Source organism: Macroventuria anomochaeta (assembly GCF_010093625.1).
Source record: "Macroventuria anomochaeta strain CBS 525.71 unplaced genomic scaffold BU25scaffold_12, whole genome shotgun sequence".
In the NCBI taxonomy this organism is placed as follows: Eukaryota; Fungi; Ascomycota; class Dothideomycetes; order Pleosporales; family Didymellaceae; genus Macroventuria; species Macroventuria anomochaeta.
Window position 1 is genome coordinate 134895 of NW_022985373.1, and position 21378 is coordinate 156272.

The 21378-nt window shown below is 53.0% G+C and overlaps 9 protein-coding genes across 9 annotated transcripts; 4 read left to right on the forward strand and 5 right to left on the reverse strand.

Moving 5' to 3' along the window:
• Window positions 1-370: 370 nt before the first annotated feature.
• Window positions 371-1987, forward strand: BU25DRAFT_338870 (MFS general substrate transporter; the record flags this gene model as incomplete). Its single annotated transcript, XM_033702743.1, has 3 exons — window positions 371-625; window positions 678-1058; window positions 1106-1987. 3 exons carry the CDS (start codon window positions 371-373, stop codon window positions 1985-1987), a joined length of 1518 nt encoding a protein of 505 aa, XP_033562847.1.
• A 106-nt stretch (window positions 1988-2093) lies between these two features.
• Window positions 2094-3059, reverse strand: BU25DRAFT_409684 (ubiquinol-cytochrome c reductase complex 17 kd protein-like protein). Its single transcript, XM_033706109.1, has 3 exons — window positions 2701-3059; window positions 2421-2537; window positions 2094-2368 (listed from the first exon to the last, which is right to left on the reverse strand). The coding sequence occupies exons 1-3, from the start codon at window positions 2984-2986 to the stop codon at window positions 2304-2306; spliced, it is 468 nt and encodes a 155-aa protein (XP_033562848.1). The 5' UTR covers window positions 2987-3059; the 3' UTR covers window positions 2094-2303.
• Window positions 3060-3210: 151 nt separating this feature from the next.
• BU25DRAFT_365448 (DlpA domain-containing protein) lies at window positions 3211-4110 on the reverse strand. The gene is made up of 3 exons (XM_033703815.1): window positions 4005-4110; window positions 3893-3950; window positions 3211-3846 (listed from the first exon to the last, which is right to left on the reverse strand). The coding sequence occupies exons 1-3, from the start codon at window positions 4050-4052 to the stop codon at window positions 3239-3241; spliced, it is 714 nt and encodes a 237-aa protein (XP_033562849.1). The 5' UTR covers window positions 4053-4110; the 3' UTR covers window positions 3211-3238.
• A 479-nt stretch (window positions 4111-4589) lies between these two features.
• On the forward strand, window positions 4590-7326 carry BU25DRAFT_409686 (ATP-dependent metallopeptidase Hfl). The gene is made up of 2 exons (XM_033706110.1): window positions 4590-4754; window positions 4816-7326. The coding sequence occupies exons 1-2, from the start codon at window positions 4725-4727 to the stop codon at window positions 7060-7062; spliced, it is 2277 nt and encodes a 758-aa protein (XP_033562850.1). The 5' UTR covers window positions 4590-4724; the 3' UTR covers window positions 7063-7326.
• Window positions 7327-8401: 1075 nt separating this feature from the next.
• BU25DRAFT_457465 (uncharacterized protein) lies at window positions 8402-10708 on the reverse strand (the record flags this gene model as incomplete). The annotated part of the gene is made up of 1 exon (XM_033710114.1): window positions 8402-10708. The coding sequence occupies one exon, from the start codon at window positions 10706-10708 to the stop codon at window positions 8402-8404; it is 2307 nt and encodes a 768-aa protein (XP_033562851.1).
• A 205-nt stretch (window positions 10709-10913) lies between these two features.
• On the reverse strand, window positions 10914-12666 carry BU25DRAFT_409687 (galactose mutarotase-like protein). Its single transcript, XM_033706111.1, has 3 exons — window positions 11893-12666; window positions 11255-11845; window positions 10914-11204 (listed from the first exon to the last, which is right to left on the reverse strand). Exons 1-3 carry the CDS (start codon window positions 12281-12283, stop codon window positions 11002-11004), a joined length of 1185 nt encoding a protein of 394 aa, XP_033562852.1. The 5' UTR covers window positions 12284-12666; the 3' UTR covers window positions 10914-11001.
• Window positions 12667-15566: 2900 nt separating this feature from the next.
• BU25DRAFT_439183 (cytosine deaminase protein-like protein) lies at window positions 15567-17359 on the reverse strand. The gene is made up of 2 exons (XM_033709096.1): window positions 15960-17359; window positions 15567-15903 (listed from the first exon to the last, which is right to left on the reverse strand). Exons 1-2 carry the CDS (start codon window positions 17061-17063, stop codon window positions 15697-15699), a joined length of 1311 nt encoding a protein of 436 aa, XP_033562853.1. The 5' UTR covers window positions 17064-17359; the 3' UTR covers window positions 15567-15696.
• A 342-nt stretch (window positions 17360-17701) lies between these two features.
• On the forward strand, window positions 17702-19324 carry BU25DRAFT_338701 (uncharacterized protein; the record flags this gene model as incomplete). Its single annotated transcript, XM_033702738.1, has 2 exons — window positions 17702-18224; window positions 18369-19324. The coding sequence occupies 2 exons, from the start codon at window positions 17702-17704 to the stop codon at window positions 19322-19324; spliced, it is 1479 nt and encodes a 492-aa protein (XP_033562854.1).
• A 256-nt stretch (window positions 19325-19580) lies between these two features.
• BU25DRAFT_365458 (paraben-hydrolyzing esterase precursor) lies at window positions 19581-21255 on the forward strand. Its single transcript, XM_033703816.1, has 2 exons — window positions 19581-19923; window positions 19971-21255. The coding sequence occupies exons 1-2, from the start codon at window positions 19593-19595 to the stop codon at window positions 21245-21247; spliced, it is 1608 nt and encodes a 535-aa protein (XP_033562855.1). The 5' UTR covers window positions 19581-19592; the 3' UTR covers window positions 21248-21255.
• The last annotated feature ends 123 nt before the right edge of the window (window positions 21256-21378 follow it).

Here is a 21378-nt window from a genome sequence, read left to right on the forward strand (position 1 = left end):
AGGAAGGTGGGTCCGTTCTTGCACCCGCCCCCTTTCCTATCTTGGCCCGGGTAATAAGATGGCAGGCGTCTAGGGCACACATGCAACAACAAAAGCCAGACAATCAATCGCCGTTTCTTATCGTTATTTCTCTTGTCCTCCCACCTTCAAGAAATGTTGTGCTAAGCCTTGTTGCGAAGCTTGGATTGTTTGAGGGTTTTTGACGTTTGACGTCACAGAAAGACCTTGGAGTTCAAGAACGATACCGCGACATCAACAGAGCGCACACCGACCGTGTGGGGGCCAAAATTAGACTGCCGTGATCAAGACTTGAGATATTTCTGGGGGCTCTGGTCTGCTTCAGATGAGAACAAACGGCTCTTGGGTCAAAATGAGCGACATCACGCCCGTGCAAACCCACGGGAGCACCGCCAAGAGCGAAATCCGGATTGAAGAAGACATCTATGAGAACGCCCAAGGGTCGTCATCACGTGCAGTAGACGGAGAGATAGAAACACAGGCAACTTCCTCTCAAAGACGACCGAAGCCGAAGCAGACATATAGTCATACGCACTTCAAGGTGTACAAGAGAAGATGGCTCGGTCTTGGACAGCTCGTGTTGTTGAACATTGTTATTAGCTGGGATGTAAGTCGAGTACCCAACAGAGTCCGAATGAACACATACTTACAAACAACAGTGGTTGACCTTCGCTCCCGTCTCCACATCAGCAGCAACATACTTCAACGTTTCTGAGACAGCGATCAACTGGCTCTCAACCGGGTTCTTCTTCTCCTTCGCAGTCGCAGCTCCCCTCGTCATCTGGACGCTTCACCGCAGTCCAAAAGAGAGCATTCTCTGGGCCTCTGGTCTACTTTTGGTCGGCAACTGGATCCGCTATGCAGGCACACGCGCATCAGGCGGCATCTTCGGCGTCGTGATGTTCGGCCAGATCTTGACTGGTCTTGCGCAACCTTTCGTACTTGCTGCGCCAACGAGGTACTCCGACATGTGGTTCACTGAGCGAGGACGAGTAGGTGCGACCGCACTAGCCAGTCTGGCGAACCCATTTGGTGGTGCTGTAAGTCCACTCTCACGAACCTTCCTGAGCTACACTAACGAATTCAGCTCGCCCAGCTGGTCAACCCCTTCCTCGGCTCCGTCGACAAAATCGTCTTAATCGTCTCAATAATCACAACCGTATCCTGCATCCCCTCCATCTTCCTGCCCGCCGCTCCACCAACACCACCCACCGCCTCCTCCAGCCTATCGCGAACACCCGTCTTCGAGTCGATAAAAGTTATGCTGCGCTCTCCGCCGTTCTACATTGTCTTCCTAACCTTCAGCGTCTACGTTGGCTTCTTCAACGCCTTTTCTTCGCTGCTAAACCAAATCCTCTATCCCTACGGCTTCTCTGAGGACGAAGCGGGAATTTGCGGCGCGGTGCTCATCGTGGTTGGTCTTGTTGTCGCGGCCGTCACTTCGCCGGTCCTCGACCGCACACATGCATACCTCTTGGGTATCAAGATCCTATGTCCGTTCATCGCGCTGAGCTACCTAGCAATGATCTGGGCGCCGCAGACGAGGAGCATTGTTGCGCCGTATGTGCTGAGTGCGGTGCTGGGTGCGAGTTCGTTCAGTCTGCTGCCCGTCGCACTGGAGTATCTAGTCGAAATCACATTCCCAGCTAGTCCTGAAGTTAGCTCGACGATTTGTTGGGTTGGGGGGCAGTTCATTGGGGCTTGCTTCGTGCTCATTATGGATGCTCTGAAGGATGGGCGACCAGTGGACCTGGATAAAGTCAGCGATGGGGGAAGGATAGAGGGAGGAGGAGATCGGCCGCCTGGTAATATGTATAATGCTCTGGTTTTTGAGGCGATTGTGGGGATGGTCGTGTTGCCGTTGCCGTTGATGTTGGGAGTGAAAAGGCTGGGTTTGGCTGTTGGAAAGGGGAGACTGAAGGTTGATGAGAATAGAGAGGGGGAGGTTATAGAGGGTCAGGAGAGTTGACTATTGGAGGATTACGATGCAGTGTAGTCCAACACAGGAGGTCTTCTTCTTTTCTCTGTTTCGATCTGAAGTGTTGGTGTGTTGCTGTGACGCTGATCACAACTTCGCCTTGTCAGAGAGCGCAGTCTGAGACGGTGATTGAGGTAATGAAATTGCTTGGCATGGTAAATAGTACAGTGTTATTCTAAACATGACCCTGGTATTTACAGTCATCCTTGACGTGTCTTGTCGTTTCTTTCGATCCAACACCGTCTTCCAACTATCGAGTCATGTATTCGGCGCGGTAGCGGTCGAGGTGAGCGAAGTGCTGGCAGGTTTACTTGAGCTGAGCGAAGAGCTTGGGGGCGGCGCACTGGGTCGCGCAGTGTGCGAGATGGAAGACTGTAATACGTTAGTATCTCGGCGCATGCTTGTCGGGATTGTCGTGACATACACTCCTCGACGCAGTCCTCGCTGGCCTTGCCGTCATTGTCGATCTGACCGGTGACGCGCTCGACGCACTCGTCGTAGTGGTGCTTGGGGCCGTGGCACTCCTTGGAGTTGCGGCACTCTGCAACCATTCGTTAGCTACGGTCCGACTCTCCAATGGTTATTGAGCAGATTCCAGTGTTGCGTGTTGCGTTGGTCATCAATGGCTCATCAGTGCTATGAACGCATCCTGGGTACCCAATGATGCTGGAATCGCCGGTCATTGCGGTTTGAGGGCTACTCACGCTCCTCGAGAACCTCCTTGGGGTCTGTGTACTCCTCCTCCTCCTCTTCCTCCTCCTCGGCCTCCTCCTCGTCATCGCCGCCGTCGCTGGGCCTGTGTCCCTGCTCGCCAGACTCCTCGGGCTCCTTGGCGTCCTGCTTGTTGACCTCGGCCTCCTCGCCAGACTCCTCGTTGGTTCCAGATGCGGGTGTCTGGGTGGATGTGCCACCCTGGGGAGGAGCTTCGGCATCGGCCGAGGGGAGAGCGAAGGTCTCCCAGACGTCGGAGAAAAAGTCGGTGATACCCATTGTGACGGTGGGGCGACAATTGAGTCTCGAGCGGGTCGGGTGGTGATGTAGACGGCGGATGAGGGTGTTTGAGCTGTGAGGTTGAAGCCGGGATATCGAATTCGTCGAGACTTGGCGCGGCGCTAGCCCCAGGAACATGTCATCAAAACGAGCCGCAACTCATTGGGCCCTTCACGCACCGCTCAGTAATGGATGAATTGCGCACTGAAGATGCACACGAAATTGCTAATAGTATTGATGATATGGCTACGGCTAGCTGCGATGCCTCTTGAACGCTTCTTGCACACTCACGCCCCCCTCAACGTCCGCAATCACCTTCTCGTCGGCTGCCACAAGTTTTGGTAGCAGCTCGAGCAGCTCATCGATTTTGCCCTTTGGCACTGCAACCACACCATTCTCGAGCGGATCTATCATGACAATGTCGCCAGCCTGGACAGTAGTCTCGCCAATGTGCACCGGCACGTTGTGCGCATGAAACTTTGTCTCCGCTCCTGCACCAATGATCGACGTTCCTTTTGACCAGATTGGCAGCTGCGTTTCGTTCAGTGCCACCAGGTCTCGTACTCTACCGTCGACGACCAGACCGTGTGCGCCGAGATGCTTCATACGGGCAGCCATGATGCCGCCCACCACTGCGCAAGATTGGCCTCGTGGCTGGCTGATCACAATGATGGTGCCGTTCTCTGCGTAGTCTGCGTAGGGCCTGGAGTCTGGCAGATTTGAACCAGGTGCATTTGTAGGCAGTGAGGTAGGGTTAGGGAAGGATTTGGTAGCTTTAGGTGCCATGAGAAATGTCGATGCAGGTGCAAGGACCTTCTTCAGCTCTGGTTTTGGTATGCTCGCAGTGTGCGGCATTGGCTCTGTTGGACGTCAGCATGGTTCTATGTCACTCAAGGTAAGGCGTACGTATATTGGCCAGAAAGCCTGCCCCTGGAACGTTGAGTTTGAGCAAGCCATCTGCGAGCTAGATGTGCTCAGCATGAAGTATCCAAGTCAAGAGAACTGCATTCAAACTCACATCACACGCTGCGTACTTATACAGCTCCATCCATCTGGGCGTCACCATTCTTGAGGCTATAGGTTTCAGAGAATGCGAACTTAGATTAGAGCAGTGTAGAATGTGGTGTACTTCTGGTGGAGTGCTCCAGGTTCCAAAGTTTCATGACCCCGCTAGGCCGAGGTGTTCGTGGGCTGCCGGTTCCCGTTCCTTAAGCACCATGTTGCTCAACATGCAATTGAATTGACAAGGAGCATGGAAACGAGCGGGCGCTATGTATCGCTGCGGTAGTTTCTCCTCGGGAAAAAATTCCACGACGTGACTTGGGATCACTCGTTCAGCATGCTTTCGTTGCTACAAGGAAGGCGCATGTCTCGTGCCTTCAGTCAAACAATGCCTTTCTAGCTCCATGCACGAGGAATACTGGCACTGAACAGAGCTCGAGAACGTCGATATATCTACTACAACCATGGAGCTATTCATTGTCCAAGGGTTGACCTTCCCAGTTTGGTGGATGAGGCTCAGTTGACGCTTGACATCACGTGGAGCTACGCCACAGCCAGGGTTCGATCGGCGCAACGCTTCGACATGTTCCGCCGTCTTCTACTCATCACCACCCGCTAGCGACATTGTCGCGACGTCTCCCCAGACTGATGCGCCTTCATTCTTCGCCTTCCTCTTCCCTGTAGTCTGGTCTTCCAAGCACATAACCGCGGCCTTCGCCGCTCTATACAATTCAACATGGCTTCCACTGCACCCTTTGCGGTTCACGTACGTCCACTTGCCACGATCTCCGACATCGCGTCATTGAACGCCCGCTGACTTGCCATAGAATTTCGTCGCCGCTGCCACAGGACTGCGTCCCACCATATCTATTACTCTGAGACCCTCATGGCAGGCATTTGGCCGCAAGCCCACTGTCGACAGTGCCAAACAGATGCACACCGCCCTACCTCGGGTCTATAGTCCCCCCGCCCGCGCCTCGTTCATCAAGTCGCATATGGCAAGACAGTATTCGTCTCTGTCGCACAACGGTCCTCTCTCACAGCTTCGCCAGCAACCCAGGTTTGGCATGGTCGGTCTCGGTCTGGCGCAGCAGCGCTCGCTCTTCGGTGGTCCTTCGCGGGACCAGCTTGCTCGTTTGGAGGAAGCTGCCAACAACAACCCCAACAGTGCAACTTCTCAGGCTTCTTTCTACTCGGCTGTCATGCGCGCCAACATGCCGCAGATCGTCATCGATCGCTACAACACCGGACAATTCGCCACGAACGCCGTCTCAGACCGCCTCTACCGCCAGGCGCTTGAGAAGACTGGTCAGTCTGCTGCTATTGGAAACACACAAGGGGGCAACAATGGCCTGACACCACAACAAATCCAGGCTGTCAGCCAGGCTGTAGGCGCTAACATGGGCGCAGGTCAGATTGGCAAGGCACGCGGCGGTGTCGGTGTCAAGAGTGACCCAGTCTACGTTGTCGTCGAGGAGTCTATGTGGAACGTCATCTTCAAGTGGGTCAGATGGCTTGCTGGTTTCGCGCTGGCTGCCTACGTCTCCTTGATCTTGATTACCCTCTTTGTTGAGACTAGCGGTGTCCTCAAGAAGGTTGGCGGTGGTACCAGCGCTGAGGTTCGTCCGGAGCACCAGAACACTCGTTTCAGCGACGTGCACGGCTGCGACGAGGCCAAAGAGGAGCTTCTCGATGTTGTCGACTTCCTGAAACACCCTGAGCGCTACAACAAGCTTGGTGGCAGGCTGCCTAAGGGTGTCCTGCTCATCGGTCCCCCTGGTACTGGTAAGACGCTGCTTGCTCGTGCTGTTGCCGGAGAGGCTGGTGTCCCGTTCTTCTACATGTCTGGATCTGAGTTTGACGAGGTCTATGTCGGTGTCGGTGCTAAGCGCGTTCGCGAGCTCTTCACCACTGCCCGAGCTAAGGCCCCTGCCATTGTCTTCATCGACGAACTTGACGCTATCGGCGGCAAGCGTAAGTCGCGTGATGCCAACTACCATCGTCAAACCCTCAACCAGCTCCTGAACGATCTCGATGGATTCGACCAGAGCACTGGTGTCATCTTCATTGCTGCTACTAACCACCCGGAACTCCTCGACTCGGCTCTGCTTCGCCCTGGACGTTTCGATCGTCACGTACAGGTCGAGCTCCCAGACGTCAGTGGCCGTCTTGCTATCTTGAAGTATCACACCAAGAAGATTCGCCTTTCGCCAGAGATCGATCTATCCACCATTGCCCGCGGTACACCTGGTTTCTCTGGTGCCGAGCTTGAGAACCTTGCCAACTCGGCAGCTATCCGTGCTTCCAAGCTCCAGTCTAAGTTCGTTTCGCTGAACGATCTCGAATGGGCCAAGGACAAGATTACCATGGGCTCGGAGAAGAAGACGCGCGCAGTACCCCTTCAAGATAAGATTCACACTGCTTACCATGAGGGTGGCCACGCGCTTGTCGGTATCTTCACCAAGGGTTACAGCGACGTCCACAAGGCCACTATCCTGCCCAGAGGCCACGCCGCCGGTATCACATTCTTCCTTCCTCAGGAGGAGCACCACCACACTCGATCGCAATACATCCGCCAGCTGCAAGTCTGCATGGGAGGCAAGATGGCTGAGGAGATCATCTTCGGTGCTGACAATGTAGCTGACGGTGCTTCCGGTGATATCCAGCAAGCAACACAGCTGGCCTACAGCATGGTCACAGCCTGCGGCTTCTCGGACATGCTCGGCAACGTTGACTTCAAGTCAAATTATGAGATGGTCTCGCCGGAGACAAAGCGCCTCATCGATAACGAGGTTCGACGACTGATCGACGAAGCCAGGACGAGCGCAAGGGAGTTATTAGTATCGAAGCGCCCTGAGCTCGACCGTCTAGCAGAAGCTCTTGTCCAGTACGAGACTTTGGATAAGGAGGAGATTCTGAAGGTCATCAAGGGCGAGTCGCTACCCAACCGCATCAAGTCGTCACCAGACACACCTATTAAGATGCCCACAAGAGCGCTCCCATCGCCCGTAGCGCCGCCGGTGCCCGGTACAGGCAGTGAAGGTGGACCGCCCGGCCCTAGTGTGGTTGCGTGAGGGAGGTGATTGAAATTGATTCAGAGGATAGAATCATCGCATCTTGCATGCAGAGGCGAACGGCGTTATTGCAGCCCTCTTCCCTCTCGCTTCGAGCGTCTGTTCAGGTTTTCAACTTTCATTTTGTACATTATGGGTATAACTAGCGCTAGCGAAAAGCATAGCATGAGATGAGTAGCTTTTGCGTTGCGCAAAGCAGATTGAAAGGTGGTGCGGAGAAGAAGTGTAACTAGACTGAGGTCGGTTGAATGAAATGAAAAGATGAAATTCATAACATTAGCCTATATGCACTGCTAATATGCTGAACACCTCTCTATATGTTTCCGCCGGCCCTTGCACACTTGCTGGACCAGTCTCGTTACTACTTACCCGTCTTAATCCTACACGAACAGTATCCCGTATGTTCTTCTCTGGACATAAGATATGACAAAAACACACGTCATTTGCTTGCAGCCTTCCCACATCTCTCCACATGCCTATTGGAATTGTCCTTCCGAGTCCTCCGTCTTGCAGTTCGCTAGTATCGCTTCTCGTCGCCCGTCGGGTGCTTGGATGCGTTGTGTCGTTCAAGGTCTGTTTTCAAGTTGAATGCAACACGAGGTTGACAAACGTAGCATTCGAATCGACGGATGTGTCTGCGATTGTTGTGGTCGTTTAGACCTGCGGCGGTAGGGAACGACTTATTGCACGAGTCGCATGTGAAAGCAAGTTGCTCGACATTGCCATTTGGTTGTCACTATTGTGGAGGCTTTTGTATCTCAGAGTCGTTGTTTTCGAGGTCCTCTACCGGTGTCTTTCCCTAAGGATAGGAGAGGTTCTATTGCAGTGTGTCTTGCCAAAGATTGGGAAGGCTATATGGAATCGGTTCGTATTTAGCCTCCCATGAATTAACGTTTGCCGTGGCCCTCTTGTTCAGTGATTTCAGCTCTTTGACTTCGACCTTGATAGCTTCAACCGTCTTCCGGTGAAGCAGAAGGATCGTGCTTTCATCTGGAGTGCGCCAGCGTTGAAACTAGGCCCAGAGCAAAAACTCGACGGCTGCGACCAGGAAGCAAAACAAGACAATGAATGGGCTTAACATGTTGGCGGTCATTTCTGTAGGTGTGCTGATTGTATGGACGTGGGATGGTAGATGAATGCATTCGAGTTCGGAAGAGCTTTATATGATGTTCGACTGCAGCTTGTAGTTATGCGAGGCTGAGTAAAGACATATGTGCCAGCACAGCGCTACCATAAATAGGCGAAAGGATGCGTGCATAAGGTCACGGCCAATCACATAGCCTTCACCCATCAACCTGACGCGCGGACTGAGGCATACATAGTCGCGCGAACTTCTGGTTTATCCCTCTCGTTCCTTCCACATGATTACTTTTCCTTCACCCTTTCCACACGCATCCATCCAATCTCTAAAAGCCGCGATATCCACCCTATACCCTTCAACCAAAGGTATGTTCCCTGCCTTCTCCATCTTCAGCACCGTACGGTGCAGTGTTGTACCTCCTCGCTGCTCATTCTCTACAGGCTCATCAGCTGGTGGAAGCTCAGAGCTACTACTCGCCGACCGCAGAGTTTGGTGGAAGTTGAACTTTGCTGGACTGCATAGAGCCAGACCGAAGTTTTGGAGGGAGGAGAAGCGCTTTAATTTGCTTTGTGATCGAGTCGTAGGTTTTGGTGTGGCGTTGTCTGGGAAGATCGTGTGCAGGCAGTCACTTGTTGCTGTGACAGCGCTGATGTGCCATGCAAGAATAAGGTGCGGCGGTGTGCCTCCATCTTGAGGTTCGTAGCCTTTAATGAGAATGTAGCACCATCTTCCTTCGCCAGTCTTTGCGCGCTGCGACATATCCATGTAACGAATTTGCTTAGGAGCTTCACTGTCGGCTAGTCCCAAGGTCTGTTTGATGGTACTTATCGAAGAACTCCATAGAGGCGGCGCTTGGCTGTCAGTATTGCCCGCCGGATTATCGAATATGTCGACTTCATGGTAAGACATCTCTGCGACATCATCAGGACCCAAGAACCTTATTTCCTTGTGCGGCTCGACGCTGGTGTCGTAGAAGCTCACGGAAAGCAATTGCTTTCTCAACGGCGGAGTGATCGAGTACGGAAAAGCTGGATGTATGGAGAAGGGTTTTAGAACTGGCAGTCGATGGTGGAAGGCCCACATTGCGTGTGACCAGGTGAGTAGGATGGTCAGAAGTGCATGGGTGTTGCCCGGAAATTTAATTGTCCATTCCGCCTCGGTGTCAGGTGAAAGAACAGGTAAGCCAGCAACATCGTCACGACGAGAGCGCTGGGACAGAGGTGGGTCGATTTCGTTCTGAGTTGATGAGGAAGGAGCACGCTTCCTTGATGTTGCTGCCTTCACTGGTGATGGCGCTTGGATTGTGATCCGAGGTGCAGGTGACGACGCTGTGTATTCGTTGTGACCCAACACAGTATTCCCAAGGGCGCTGTGAGGTTCGAAATCACTGCAATTGTCGCCGTAGGCAGAACCATTCTTGGTCTGTACGAAGGCCGAGGATTGTTGCTCAACACCTGGTGAAGGGAACAGCACTGGCAATGACTCTGTCCTTCTCAGGGTTGACGGGTTGTTGTTCCCATGGCTGTAGACTTGCTTGTACGGATGCTGACTGTTCGCCGTCGCAGTGGGGTGTTTGGAATCAGGGCGCGGCGGCAGGTTCTTGCTTCTTGAGGTACGAGTGAGTGGGTCGGAGTCGTTGCTGCCGTAGACAATCTCGTGTGGAAGTGGAAGGAGCGAGCTCGTTCGCGGGGGAAACGACGGCGCCGGCATTGAGGAAAGCTCGTTCCCGCTCGCAGAACTGCCTGGTCGTGAATAATCACTCACCGCAAGAGTGGTGCTAGACCCATATTTCCACAAGCTATAATCGTCATCATCACATTCGTCATCAGTGTGCTCACTTGCCGTATCATTAGCAACGGCGTCGCTGTCGCTGTCGAGGAATGTGTGTCGCTGAGCAACAGCGATAGCTTGCTTTCCAGAAGTCCACTTTGGAACGTTGATCTTCAGCTTGCCGCTAGTGCCAGGAGCAGTGAGACGAGTGGGTGTTGCGCGCACTGGACTTTCCTTCTCCTCCAAGATATCCGCTAGGCTCGTCTTGCCCTGCTGTGGCAGCACGGAAGCCGTGAGGCCTTCAGCTTGCCTTGGAGCAGACACTCCGGCAACATATAGTTGTTCGTACTCTTGTAGTCCAGCCTCAAACCTTTCTCTCAGGTCGCTCGGCATGGCTGGTGGCGGCACGAATGGCTCCGGATCCCGCATGCCCAGTACTTGATGCAGCGTCTTTGACGCGCTGAAGGCACGTACGACACTTTGCATAGTGTCCGTCCTGCCGCGATGCGGTGTTTCGGCTGGCGCCTTGCTGTGTAGATCGCCAGGTGGGTAGCTCGGGGATGAATTTGGGGACAAAGTCGGCATGGAGGGCGAGCGCATGTTGAGCATACTGAACGCCTCGACGAGTGCGTCTGTTGGAGATGCAGCCGGCGTGAGATCAGCGGGCAGTATTTTCAGTGACAGAGTTGAGGCAGGTGTGTTGAGCTCAGCTGTTAAGAATGGAGAGCGCGAGTCAGATTTTGACTCTGATCGTTTGCTTGCGTGGGGGTTGCTCCCGTCATGTGGCGCTGTCATGGTGAAGTGAAGGCCACTACACGACGCCGAAAGGGGCGCACCGAACGCAGGCACGAAAGCAGCTGGATAATAGGAAGCAAAAGTCGAGAAACTGATAAGAGTTAAGACCATCGTATGTCTTCTTGGTATGTCGCCAAATCTAGAATTCTGTTAACTCGAACTGAGTATCGAGTGCAAGAAGTAGAGGTGAATGCGAGTTCAGGTGATGATTTCGAATGTCATTAGATATTAGATTGATGGCAGGTCACTGGCCGCGAGCCCGGTGAAACATGCACACAAACAGTGTTGTAAGTCTAGCCCTCAGTAGAGAAGACGTAGTCAGCCTCGAGAGTGTAGGCAGGGTCGTTGGGACCAAAAATCTGCCTCTTCTCACGCTGCCACTCGGGCTGGTTGATGGCATCAATGTAGTCCTGGACCTCCATGACGACGCAGCCATACTTCTCAACAGTGCGGCTGCGACTGTCAAGACCCTGAGTGGACTTGATAGGAAGAGAGCCTTTGCAGAAATTAGCATTTGAAGGCTTTGCCAAATGAAAATGAGCTTACCGTTCTGGCCACCACAGCTGTAGACCTGGAATGCCTCTTGGTCGGTGAAGATGTCAACTTTGATGCCGGACCATGCGCTAGACAGAGAAGCGACAGGACCTGAGGTGCGCCAGTTAAAGGGACCGTTCTGGTCTCGATTGACAGCGTAGCAGTTGTCGTAGCCAGTGCAGTTGTAACCGCAGTTGCCGAGAAGCTCAGATGCTGTGAGGTTGGCGCCAATCTGTTTGGGAGAGGACCAGAAGTCGTTGACGGAGTACTTCTCGTTAGGAAGAATGGTGCCATCAGGAATCAGAATGTTGTCAACACCAACACGCTGGCCGGAGTAGGGCAGGTACAGGGTGTGGTTGAGCGCAGTAGGAGTGTCGGGGTTGGCAAAACCATCCAAGTTCCAGTAGGTGTGCGAGGTCAACATGATGGGTGTCTTCTTGGTAGTCGCAAGAGCAACGATCTTGATGTTCCAGGTGTTGGGAGACATGGTGTAGGTGACGTAGCTGATGACCTCGCCAGGGAAGCCCTCCTTGCCATCAGGGTCAACAATCGAAAAAGTGATCGAAGACTCAGTGTGTGCGACCACTGTGAAGTTGCGCCAATCTGCTAATGTCAGAACAAGAAATCGTCAGTAGGGGATTGCGACCTACCCCATCCATCAAGACCACCGTGCAGTGTGTCAGCACCGCCGTTCTCATTGGGCGTGATGTGGTAGTCAACGCCGTCAATGTTGAACGTGCTGTTCTTGATACGGTTTGCGTAGCGTCCAGGTACACCTCCAAAGTGAGGGTGAACTGGGTCTACCGAGTAGTACGAGGCATTGTCGTAGCCAAGCACGACGTCGCGCTCTACGCCATCCTTACCCTTAATGAAAAGGTTGGTGATGGACGCACCGTAGGGAATGAACTGCCCACGGATGCCTTTGGCAGATATCTCGTACTTGCCATTCTCATCAGGACCGGAGGTAGTGTTGGTCGGGTAGTTGGACGGTGCCGCAATGGCAGTCGCCGCGAACACTGCTGAGAGGAAAGTGATCTTCATCTTGGACCTGCGCTTTGATGCTCAAGTTAAGAGGTAGATTGACGAGCTTTGCGGAGAGGTGGAGCTCTGAAAGCTGGGGAGAAGCTGGGGATCATAAGTAGTGCGTTCGTATGACCCCGGACCTGGTAACCAGAGCCTAACCTTTTTCTTGCTCTCACCCGTTGTTCTCGCTAGCACAAGCCCGTTGACGACGTAACATGATCTTGGTAAGATGGAGGCGGGTCGTTACCGCGTGGAGAATCGCGCTTTTCCCCGCACAAGGGCTCTCCATGCCGATCCTTTAGGAGCACCGGCATAATGGAGTCAGCGCCGAAAGCATAGAGAACTGCTTTACAGCTTTCAAAAGGTCAAATGCCTCTCCTGTTTTCGTCGCACAACTTTTGTGCACCGTGTTGTGACCTGCATCCTCGGTTATGCGTTGAGAGGTAGGGTGAGCTCAAGGGTCAAGCTCCCACCTGCAAGCTTGAGGGCCTGCTCGAAGCTCTTAGCGTCATAGCTGCTGCTCACGGGAATTCCACGGCCGCTGCAGAACAGGCACCAGACGCCTGCAAAACGCCTCTCGGTCTTTGGCCGACTCGCGGAAAAATCGGAGTGACATGGCGAGGTTGAATTATGATGTGGAGAGCGGTTGGGGCGTCCTTGCCATCCCTGCACTCGCAGCTTCCAAGCTGCGAGGCGGGGAAGCTTGACCGTGCCACACTATTTGCTGACATGGGGGCACGGGATGGTATACTGCAACAAGTACTCAGGCCGCATCGTAAGCTTGTCTGATATATACAAAGCGCAATCTTGCTACCGAACTCTCATTAGCGAATTGAAATTGTATGTGATGTCATTTCCTGGATGTACACCAAACGCCTCGATCCTAGCATCAACACACGTCAGCTTGAGCAAGCAAGCCCTCTCGACTCAAGCATTGCCTTAAGATCAAGTCTCGTAACACCAGCCGCTATTTCACGAACCCACATTCAAACCATCACTGACCTTGTCAGACTACGCTCAGCCTCGTGTATAATACTAGACCCCTTCGAGAACAACCTGCATGTCCAGACAGCTCTCGAGCACTGCCTAGACCTTACGCTTCTTCATTGAAGGCCCAGATGACTGAGACCCGAGGGGCTTAAAAGGCCACGAAAAAGCTGCAGCTGCGTAAGACTCCTCGACTTCGGACGGAAGTACCGATGGCGGTTCTTTACTCTCGTAGTTCAGAGGAGGTCTACTCAAGCCTTGCGGCGTAGACTCCCCGACGCCAGGACCGGTCGGGTTCAGTGCAGTCGGCACAACGGGACGTACATATCGCGGGTCGAAGGTGCTCGTAGGTGGTACGTATGGCACGAAAGGGGCGTGCTGTTCTGCAGCAGCAACTTGAGCATCCAACTGCAGAGCGATGGAGTCTGTCCGACCCTGGGGCTTTGGTGCATCGATCTGGGAGACCACGTTGATAGCTGTCAATAGACTATCAAAGCTACTATGGGAGGGAAGTCGATGGGTATCGTGACGTGGTTCCCATTCTTGTGGGCTGGAAACGATTGCATTGCCTGCATTGAGGGTTTTCGCGACTTTATGGGGCAGGTCGTCAAGCGTTGGGAAGCCAGGTATTGTGTTGAGATGCGGTACGTCAGAAGCTGCTGGAGTCTTGGGCTGTAAGATTGAGGCTTTGGGTCGGTCTTGCTTGGATACGGTAGGGACGGACTTTACCGTCTCAGACGCTGACCGCCCATTGCAGCTAGGGTGATCATCCCAGGCAACGTCTGGTTTCCTGTGCTTAGCCCAGCAGCCTGTTGTCGTTGCAAGGTCGTTACGCTTTTTGCCCCAGTGGTGTTTCTTCACACCCGACAGACTCGTGAAGCCTTTGCCGCAGATCGCATGTATGAAAGGTCCTCCCAGTGAAGGAGCCCGATCTGTCGTGATGTCTTGTCCTAGATCTTCTGCGTCTTCCGTCTGTTGTATATCAGGCGGCGACTGAGAGGTTGGAGTCGGAGGCGCTTGGATGTTTGCAGAATGCTGCTTTTCCAATGTCGTCATGTGGAAGGGATCAGCATTACTCGATGGTGGCAGCGGATCGTAAGTGAGCTGCGGAGTGTGTGTTGACTGGAGACCCTCCTGCTGAAGAGAAGTTGGTCTCTGGTAGGATTCGGCGTTTTGAAGAAAGACCACTGACGGCTGGAGGTGGTTACTGTAGGATGGACGCGGTGACTCTTGAAGCCCGAATTGCTCTTCAACATATGTACCATCCGGAGCAAAGTTAATGCCATCGTTTGTCCAAGTATCAGCGTAGCTTGAGCCTTCCCACGGGTTGCGAAATTCCGTATGAATAGGAGGTGGTAAAGACACATCGTTGTTGACAGCTGTGTACATACCCTTTGCACCGTGATCCGTCCAGAGATGGGTCGGTAGGTTGGGTAGCTGAAAGGGAGCGAGAACTGGCAGTGAGGGGGATGAGGCCATAGGATTATGACCATTAGGACCATTGAACATCGCAAGACCGGCTGATTGGTCAAACTGAGGGACGGAGAACCAGCTCGATGAGATCGATGGTAGGCGCATCTGTGGTTGATGCGCGGGCTGGAGGAACTGAGGGGCCGGCTCTAAAAACTGTTGCGTTGGCTGCTCGGTGGGTAGATCGAAATCACCAGGAGCCCAATCGGCTGCCGGGTGCATGAGGATATCCATCAGTTCCTGTCTAAGATCGTCGTGCCCTTCAAGAGTATCGAGAATGGTCGTATGTGCATCTCGCTTGCTCAGTTCACCCTCTTTAAAGGCATCAAGTGTCTCCTGTACGTTATACAATTGGGATGAGTGCTCCTCAAAGCGAGCCTAAAAAGGGATGAGTCAGATTTGGTTGCAAATGAACGCGTTTGCTGTCCTCTAAATTACCTTCACGTCCCCCAAAAATTTGAGACTAAGAGCTTTCAGTTCGTTGAGCTGAGTTGTAGCCTGCATGCCGGAAGGCAACCTGTATGAAAGTCAAACAGGGTGGCTATGGTCAATTAGGAACATGAGGCAGCTTACTGAAGATCGGGTAGCGTATCAGACATTTTGGCGATCTGGGGTAGTGTAGTGTTAATTGAAACGTGGCTAGGGAGTATTGCGATATTCTCCGATTCTCAAAGTCTTGGCGGCAGGTACGGCTGCGGTGAAGTGAAGACAACGCGGGCAGTGAGCATGGCGTGGTTGTGCGACAAGGTTCAATAGCGCAGAAACAACAGATTGGCAGTAACGCTGTTCGCATGTGCAGGTTTGTACATGTCCGGATGGTGAGACTTTGTAACACTTGTTGATTGTTGACCTCAGTAGTGTAAACGGCAGCCGCGCCCACTGATCATGTGTCCAATGCATGACGTCGACGTAGTCACTTCGCGACTTCCGTCTTTCACAGCGACAGGGTCGCAAACAAACGACGTGCAGTATTCTCAACTGCAAGTTGTGGTTGACCGGCCTCGGTAGACCGTTTGTCGAACAGAGCCAGCGTCGTACACAACTTCGGCAATGCTCCTCCTGCAGCGCCACCCGCTATCCATGCTATCAAACAACACGAAATCTGCAGGCTCGCCAGGCTCAAAGCCGAGCGAGGTGGGTTCATGGCCAATAACAGCCTTCGCACGAGATGAGACGGCTTCCTACATTGCGGCGTTAGCGAAAGCTTGGAATAAACAAAGACGAGATGGCAACCTACATAGAGCAGCTGAACGTCGTCTGTGGTGGGTGCCTGATAGAGACCCACACCGAGTTGTGCAATGCCGAGTGGGTCACAGTTTCCTTGCGGAGTGAAGGCATTGCCAATGTTGTTTATCGCAATTGCAGCGTCAAAACCATATTGCTTGATCAACTTGACGATTGGCAATGTTCCACGGACACTGTCCGGACTTCGCATCATAAACAGGTCAGACGTAGGCAGCCCAACAAAGGAGACAGCGAACTCGCCTATTTCCTGTTTCAAACGATTCCATTCTTCGTCCCGAAACCTTATCAGACGTGTGCAATGGCCAAGGGTAATTTGCTTGCCGCCTGCCTTCATCCAATCGTGGTCCTTGAGTATTTGCAAGACATCCCAGACGAGAGGTTGCTTGTCTTCTTCGAGAAAATAGTCTAAATGCAAATCGAGGTATTTCTTCTTTCTCAATGCCAAAGCTGATATCCAACGGACGTTGTCTTTTGATTTGCACTCGTCGTCTTCGACGTACGGTGTCGAGCCCAGCACATCCACATTTTTGTTGGTTGCTGCAGCCTCCATGAGCTTCCTGACCTCTACGCCGTTGTCTTTTCCAGAGAAAAGAGGCAGTTGGGCGAAAGCGCATATCTGGATGTCACATTTCTCTTTGTACTTCTCTCGTAGGTTCAGGCCTGCGTCCAAGCACTTGAGCTGCACGACTCCATCGACCTCTACGAAGGCTCGCATGGCGGTGACACCGTGCTGTATGCTTTCCTCGATCAGTTGACTTCCACGCCGCATGAGGTCCTCCTCTTCAAACCTTGCCTTCGCGATGCTCGTCATCTTCATGGCTTCTTTGAAGTCGCCACTCTTAATCTGCAAGTCATCATACTTGGGATCCTGAAGCAGGAAGCATTTGTCCAGATGAATGTGAGCATGACAGAGAGAGGGCGCAATCAGTCTGTTAGATCCATCCAGAGTTTCGCCATGGTCGAGTCCGGATGCACCCGTGTCGTGTGCGTCCACTGACGCTATTCTACCGTCCTGAGTTGTAATGTCCCATAACTCAGAGGGACGCTTTCCCGGCAGACGAACGCGCGTGATCTTCTTCAATGGCGTGGGATGCATCTTGTGATGTGACTGGACTCAGTGGCAGTAGTGCACAAGATGAAGAGATGTGACTTGAAGGATAGACAGAGGGTCAATGATGACGTCGAAAATGTGGATGGGAGATCCAGACAGTTGCACCTCGCTTCATACGTGTTGGTCTCCAGGCGCGTCGCTGATCGCCAGTCGCCAAGGAGAATGATCAGAGACGGTGAACAGCTCGAACGGGCATGATGAGGCCTTTTGCTGCATCTATCGACCGCTCTTCAACGACGCAACGAGTTTGCATGAAATATGAAGACGCCGAAACACTGTTGAGTTCAAGTGCGGCGTTCCCAGCCGATGGTTGTACCCCGCCTTCAACGTTTAAGGGGCGTTGTGCCAATCATTATCAGCCCTGTGCACAGCTACCTTGACGCGTCTCCCAGACGCTCCTTCCTCCATCTCGCATCATCGAGGAAGTCGCGACACCATCGTTGCTGCCGTTCTACGAAGTCGTTGCTCGCCCATAATGCAACAGGCGAATTATCGGAATTACAATTACCCGCAAAATGCAGGCACAATCGGAACTCCTGCTCGGCGAGGGCCCGGTACGTAACTCCACATCGTGAAATCCACCACAACGCAATCAAACTCGCGCGCATACCTTGAAAACAGTTATGATCAGTAGGGCTGACTTAGACGCCATGTTTCGCAAACCAGCCCCGATTGCGCATCCTCAACACCAAGCTGCGCAGCAGTACAATGCCGTAAATATGCAAGCTCAGCAACGTGCTGAGGCCGAACGACGCGAAAAGATGCGCCGAATCGCGAAGAACCCTACCGACAAAAACATGCCTGAGGGCGTGGAGGATGTCTGCATTGGCGATGGTGTAGCGCGCTACCGTGAGCTGCGCGAAATTGAGCGTACGCTTGACGCGACCATGATGCGCAAGAAGCTGGATGTTATGGACTCCAAGCACCATTCAAGAGCTTCGCGCTATGGTACTATGCGCATCTGGATCTCTAACACGGCCGAGAACCAGCCATGGCAGAGCAACGTCATTGACGCAGATGCATTCGATTTTGAGAGCGACACCAATGCCACCTACCGCGTCAAGATTCAGGGTCGCCTGCTGGACGAAGAGGGCGACGAGGGTCTTGAGGATGAGGACGAAGACGAGGAGGGCAAGGACGCTGATGGTACGTAAGCTTTGCGCAGTCGCCTACATGAGCGCATTCATGAAGCTTTGCGCAAGCTGTCTGAGACCTCTCAACAGCTTTGGCATGAAACTGCTGCCTATCGGCAGGGTTGATGAACAATTAAAGCTGACCAGGACTCTATAGCTATGGATGAGGACGGTGCAGAGTCGAAAATATCTATCTCGAAACCGAAGATGTTCTCCCAATACTTCAGCGCAATCACAATCGACTTCGAACGCAACAAAGACCTCCAGCCCGACAACTTCACACAAATCGAGTGGAAGCGACCAGAGAACCCCACAGCGAAGGAGAGCAACTTCAGCGAGCTCGAATTCGAGCGCAAGGGCGACGAGAGCATCAACATTACGATCAACCTGCAACGATTCCAGAACCCCGAGATTTTCCGACTCAGCAAGCCTCTGTCTGAGCTGCTGGACACCGACGAGGAGGACCGCGCAGGTGTATTGATGGGTATCTGGGAGTACGCACGGTCACAGCACCTGCAACAAGATGATGATGAGCGCAAATTCGCCTGCGATGCAAAACTCAAAGCCTTGTTCAACGGCCAGGACTCCTTCTACTTTCCGAACCTCCCACAGCTCATCAAGCCGCATCTCACCACACTTCCGTCCATCCAATTACAATACACGATTCGCGTCGACAAGGACTACCTTGCGCCTGCAGATGGCGGCAAGGCATCAGAACCTACCGTATACGATGTACAAGTGGCACTCGAGGACCCAATGCAGCCCTTGTTCCAGGACATCCTGCGACGACCGGACAGCATCCAGACCCTGCAAGAAATCCAGAAGCTAGACGAGCAATTAGTCTTGCTCATGGGTGCCATCGGCCAGTCGAAGGCCAAGCACGCGTTTTTCACCAGCATGGCCAAGGACCCTGTGGCGTTCTTCAAGCGCTGGCTTTCATCGCAGAAGCGCGACCTGGAAGTCCTGCTTGGCGAAGCCACAAGAGGCGGCGGCGAAGATGTATCTGGCGAGGAATGGAGGCGTGGAGGAGCCGATGGTGTCTGGGGTAGTGAGGTTGCAAAAGAGAGTGTTGCGCTGTGGTTGGCGAGGGCGCAGAACGTGAAGACGCACTAGAAGACAAATGGCCTATTTTTGCATGAAGCTGTTGGAGCATTGTTTGGGAATTGGCGTACCGGGAGCAGGGAGATCAGGCGCCACAAACGTCGCCTCGACAAGATACCCGAATATCAAGTTTACTACATCGATATGTTTGTGCTGATGATATGCTTCACTGGAGCAATTGAGTGATGGGACCTTACCTTCTAGGGACTAGTCAGCCTGCGGTATCCGGACCTCGGGATGAATCTGACCCTCCATCTCAAGACACTCACTTCATACAACCATGTCAAAACCTTCCCGACCTTATTTACGGGATCTGCAGTTCCGCGGTGTCGTCGAAGGACTCACATACCTTGACGACAAGTCAAAACCTCTGTGCCATTTCTTCGGTGGTGTCCCATTCGGTCTTCCGCCAGTAGGACCGTTTCGCTTCCAGAAGCCGAGATCGTTGCCAACATGCTATCGCTACGGAACGAAGTCCAATCCTGGGAGGTTCACCGGCAGTTGTGGGCTGTGTCCACAGATCACTCGGCAAGGACTTGACGATCATCTGTGGGAGGAGGACTGCTTGCAGAGCAACATTTGGGTTCCGATTGGGGAGCCACCCAAAGGAGGTTTGTAGTCATGTAAACGAGGTGTAACAACGATTGACCGTATTCAGGGTGGCCGGTGTTGTTCTACATACATGGAGGTTTCCTTCAATTCGGCAACCCAAATGACATGGACATGCGCGCCTTCCTCAGCGACTCACCCACGCGATGCATTGTAGTTGCGCCTGCCTACCGACTAAATCTCTTCGGCTTCCTCTCCTCATCTGAATTACTCCAAGCATGTCCCGACTTCACTGTCAACCTTGGTTTCTGGGACCAGCGACTAGCTCTGCGGTGGACATGGGAGAACATCAGCTACTTCGGCGGCAATCCTTCGAACATCACCGTCTCAGGGTACTCGGCCGGAGCACACTCTGTGTTTCATCAGCTAGCGTACGACCTTGGTGTACCTGACAAGAAGGCCATAGTGAAGAGGGCACTCATGCTCTCAAACGGCCCGGGCATGCAGCCAAAGAGCTTGGATGAGTCGACACAGCAGTTCAACGAGTTCCTAACAGCTCTCAGCATTCCATTGAAGCTTCGACCATCCGAGAAACTCGTAAAGTTACGCGCACTACCTGCGAAGACCCTTATCTCAGCCAGCAACAAGATCAAAATCCACCAATTCCGGGCCGTCACAGACGGCACATTCGTGCGCCCCAACCTCATCGGCGAACTCTCCAACGGGAAATTTGCACAGCGCTTAAAGCGCCGAAACGTCAAAATCATGATGGGCGAGTGCTCACAAGAGCACTTCCTATACGGGACCTGGAAGCCACCAAAATCTGGGTTCGACAACCTGCTCCACCGTCTGGAGGCAGACTATCCTCAAGCCGCTGTCGAGGTGCTGATGAAGCACTACTTCCCCGACCGCACATTGCCAAAGAAGTATCGGAGTTGGGGTGACGCTTTTGGGCACGTGTATGCGGATGTACAGATCCACGCACTCGAACGCGGCATGGCGAATGCATTGATTCAGCACAGTGCGGGTGATCTGCTGCATCGATATCGAATAGAGTGGCGCGCGAAGTGCGTGGATGAGAAGGTGCCAAAGAAGTACGGTCCAACGCATACAACGGATTTGCCAATCTGGTTCTGGGGTAATGGCGATGATCTTACTGTAGATGAGAAGAATGTGGTTACTGAGGCATTTCAGAAACCATTAGCCCAGTTTCTGAAAGGCGAAGAGGTACAGTGGGGGACCAGAGACGACAGGCAGATTCGGACACTCAAGGAGACCGGACATGTTGTGATCGAAGACGATGAGAGCTTGCAAGAGGGTTTGGAGCTCTGGAAGGCGCTTAGCAACTTCAATGCTCCCCGGCGGCCGCGGGAGTCAATGTTATGAGCCAATTCAATTATGTGTATACTGTAATACACAAGACTCTAGTTGCCAAAAAAGTTCGCCGCGCACCGCCTTCCCTTACATCTTCCCCCTCTCACCAAGATAGAAAACACAAAAAGCAACGGGCCCAACCG

Bases quoted from the DNA above. Each gene is read 5' to 3' on its own strand.
- BU25DRAFT_409687 (XM_033706111.1), bottom strand. From the start codon at position 12,283: ATGAAGATCACTTTCCTCTCAGCAGTGTTCGCGGCGACTGCCATTGCG. The intron at 11,846-11,892 runs GTAGGTCGCAAT...TGACATTAGCAG, and splicing joins CGGTGGTCTTGATGGATGGG to ATTGGCGCAACTTCACAGTG. The intron at 11,205-11,254 runs GTAAGCTCATTT...ATTTCTGCAAAG, and splicing joins CAGCTGTGGTGGCCAGAACG to GCTCTCTTCCTATCAAGTCC.
- BU25DRAFT_439183 (XM_033709096.1), bottom strand. From the start codon at position 17,063: ATGCATCCCACGCCATTGAAGAAGATCACGCGCGTTCGTCTGCCGGGA. The intron at 15,904-15,959 runs GTAGGTTGCCAT...GCCGCAATGTAG, and splicing joins ACGACGTTCAGCTGCTCTAT to GAAGCCGTCTCATCTCGTGC.
- BU25DRAFT_365458 (XM_033703816.1), top strand. From the start codon at position 19,593: ATGTCAAAACCTTCCCGACCTTATTTACGGGATCTGCAGTTCCGCGGT. The intron at 19,924-19,970 runs GTTTGTAGTCAT...GACCGTATTCAG, and splicing joins TGGGGAGCCACCCAAAGGAG to GGTGGCCGGTGTTGTTCTAC.
- BU25DRAFT_409686 (XM_033706110.1), top strand. From the start codon at position 4,725: ATGGCTTCCACTGCACCCTTTGCGGTTCAC. The intron at 4,755-4,815 runs GTACGTCCACTT...GACTTGCCATAG, and splicing joins CTGCACCCTTTGCGGTTCAC to AATTTCGTCGCCGCTGCCAC.
- BU25DRAFT_365448 (XM_033703815.1), bottom strand. From the start codon at position 4,052: ATGGTGACGCCCAGATGGATGGAGCTGTATAAGTACGCAGCGTGTGAT. The intron at 3,951-4,004 runs GTGAGTTTGAAT...GAGCACATCTAG, and splicing joins ATAAGTACGCAGCGTGTGAT to CTCGCAGATGGCTTGCTCAA. The intron at 3,847-3,892 runs GTACGCCTTACC...GACGTCCAACAG, and splicing joins AGGCTTTCTGGCCAATATAC to AGCCAATGCCGCACACTGCG.
- BU25DRAFT_409684 (XM_033706109.1), bottom strand. From the start codon at position 2,986: ATGGGTATCACCGACTTTTTCTCCGACGTCTGGGAGACCTTCGCTCTC. The intron at 2,538-2,700 runs GTGAGTAGCCCT...GAATGGTTGCAG, and splicing joins CAAGGAGGTTCTCGAGGAGC to AGTGCCGCAACTCCAAGGAG. The intron at 2,369-2,420 runs GTATGTCACGAC...AACGTATTACAG, and splicing joins CGAGGACTGCGTCGAGGAGT to TCTTCCATCTCGCACACTGC.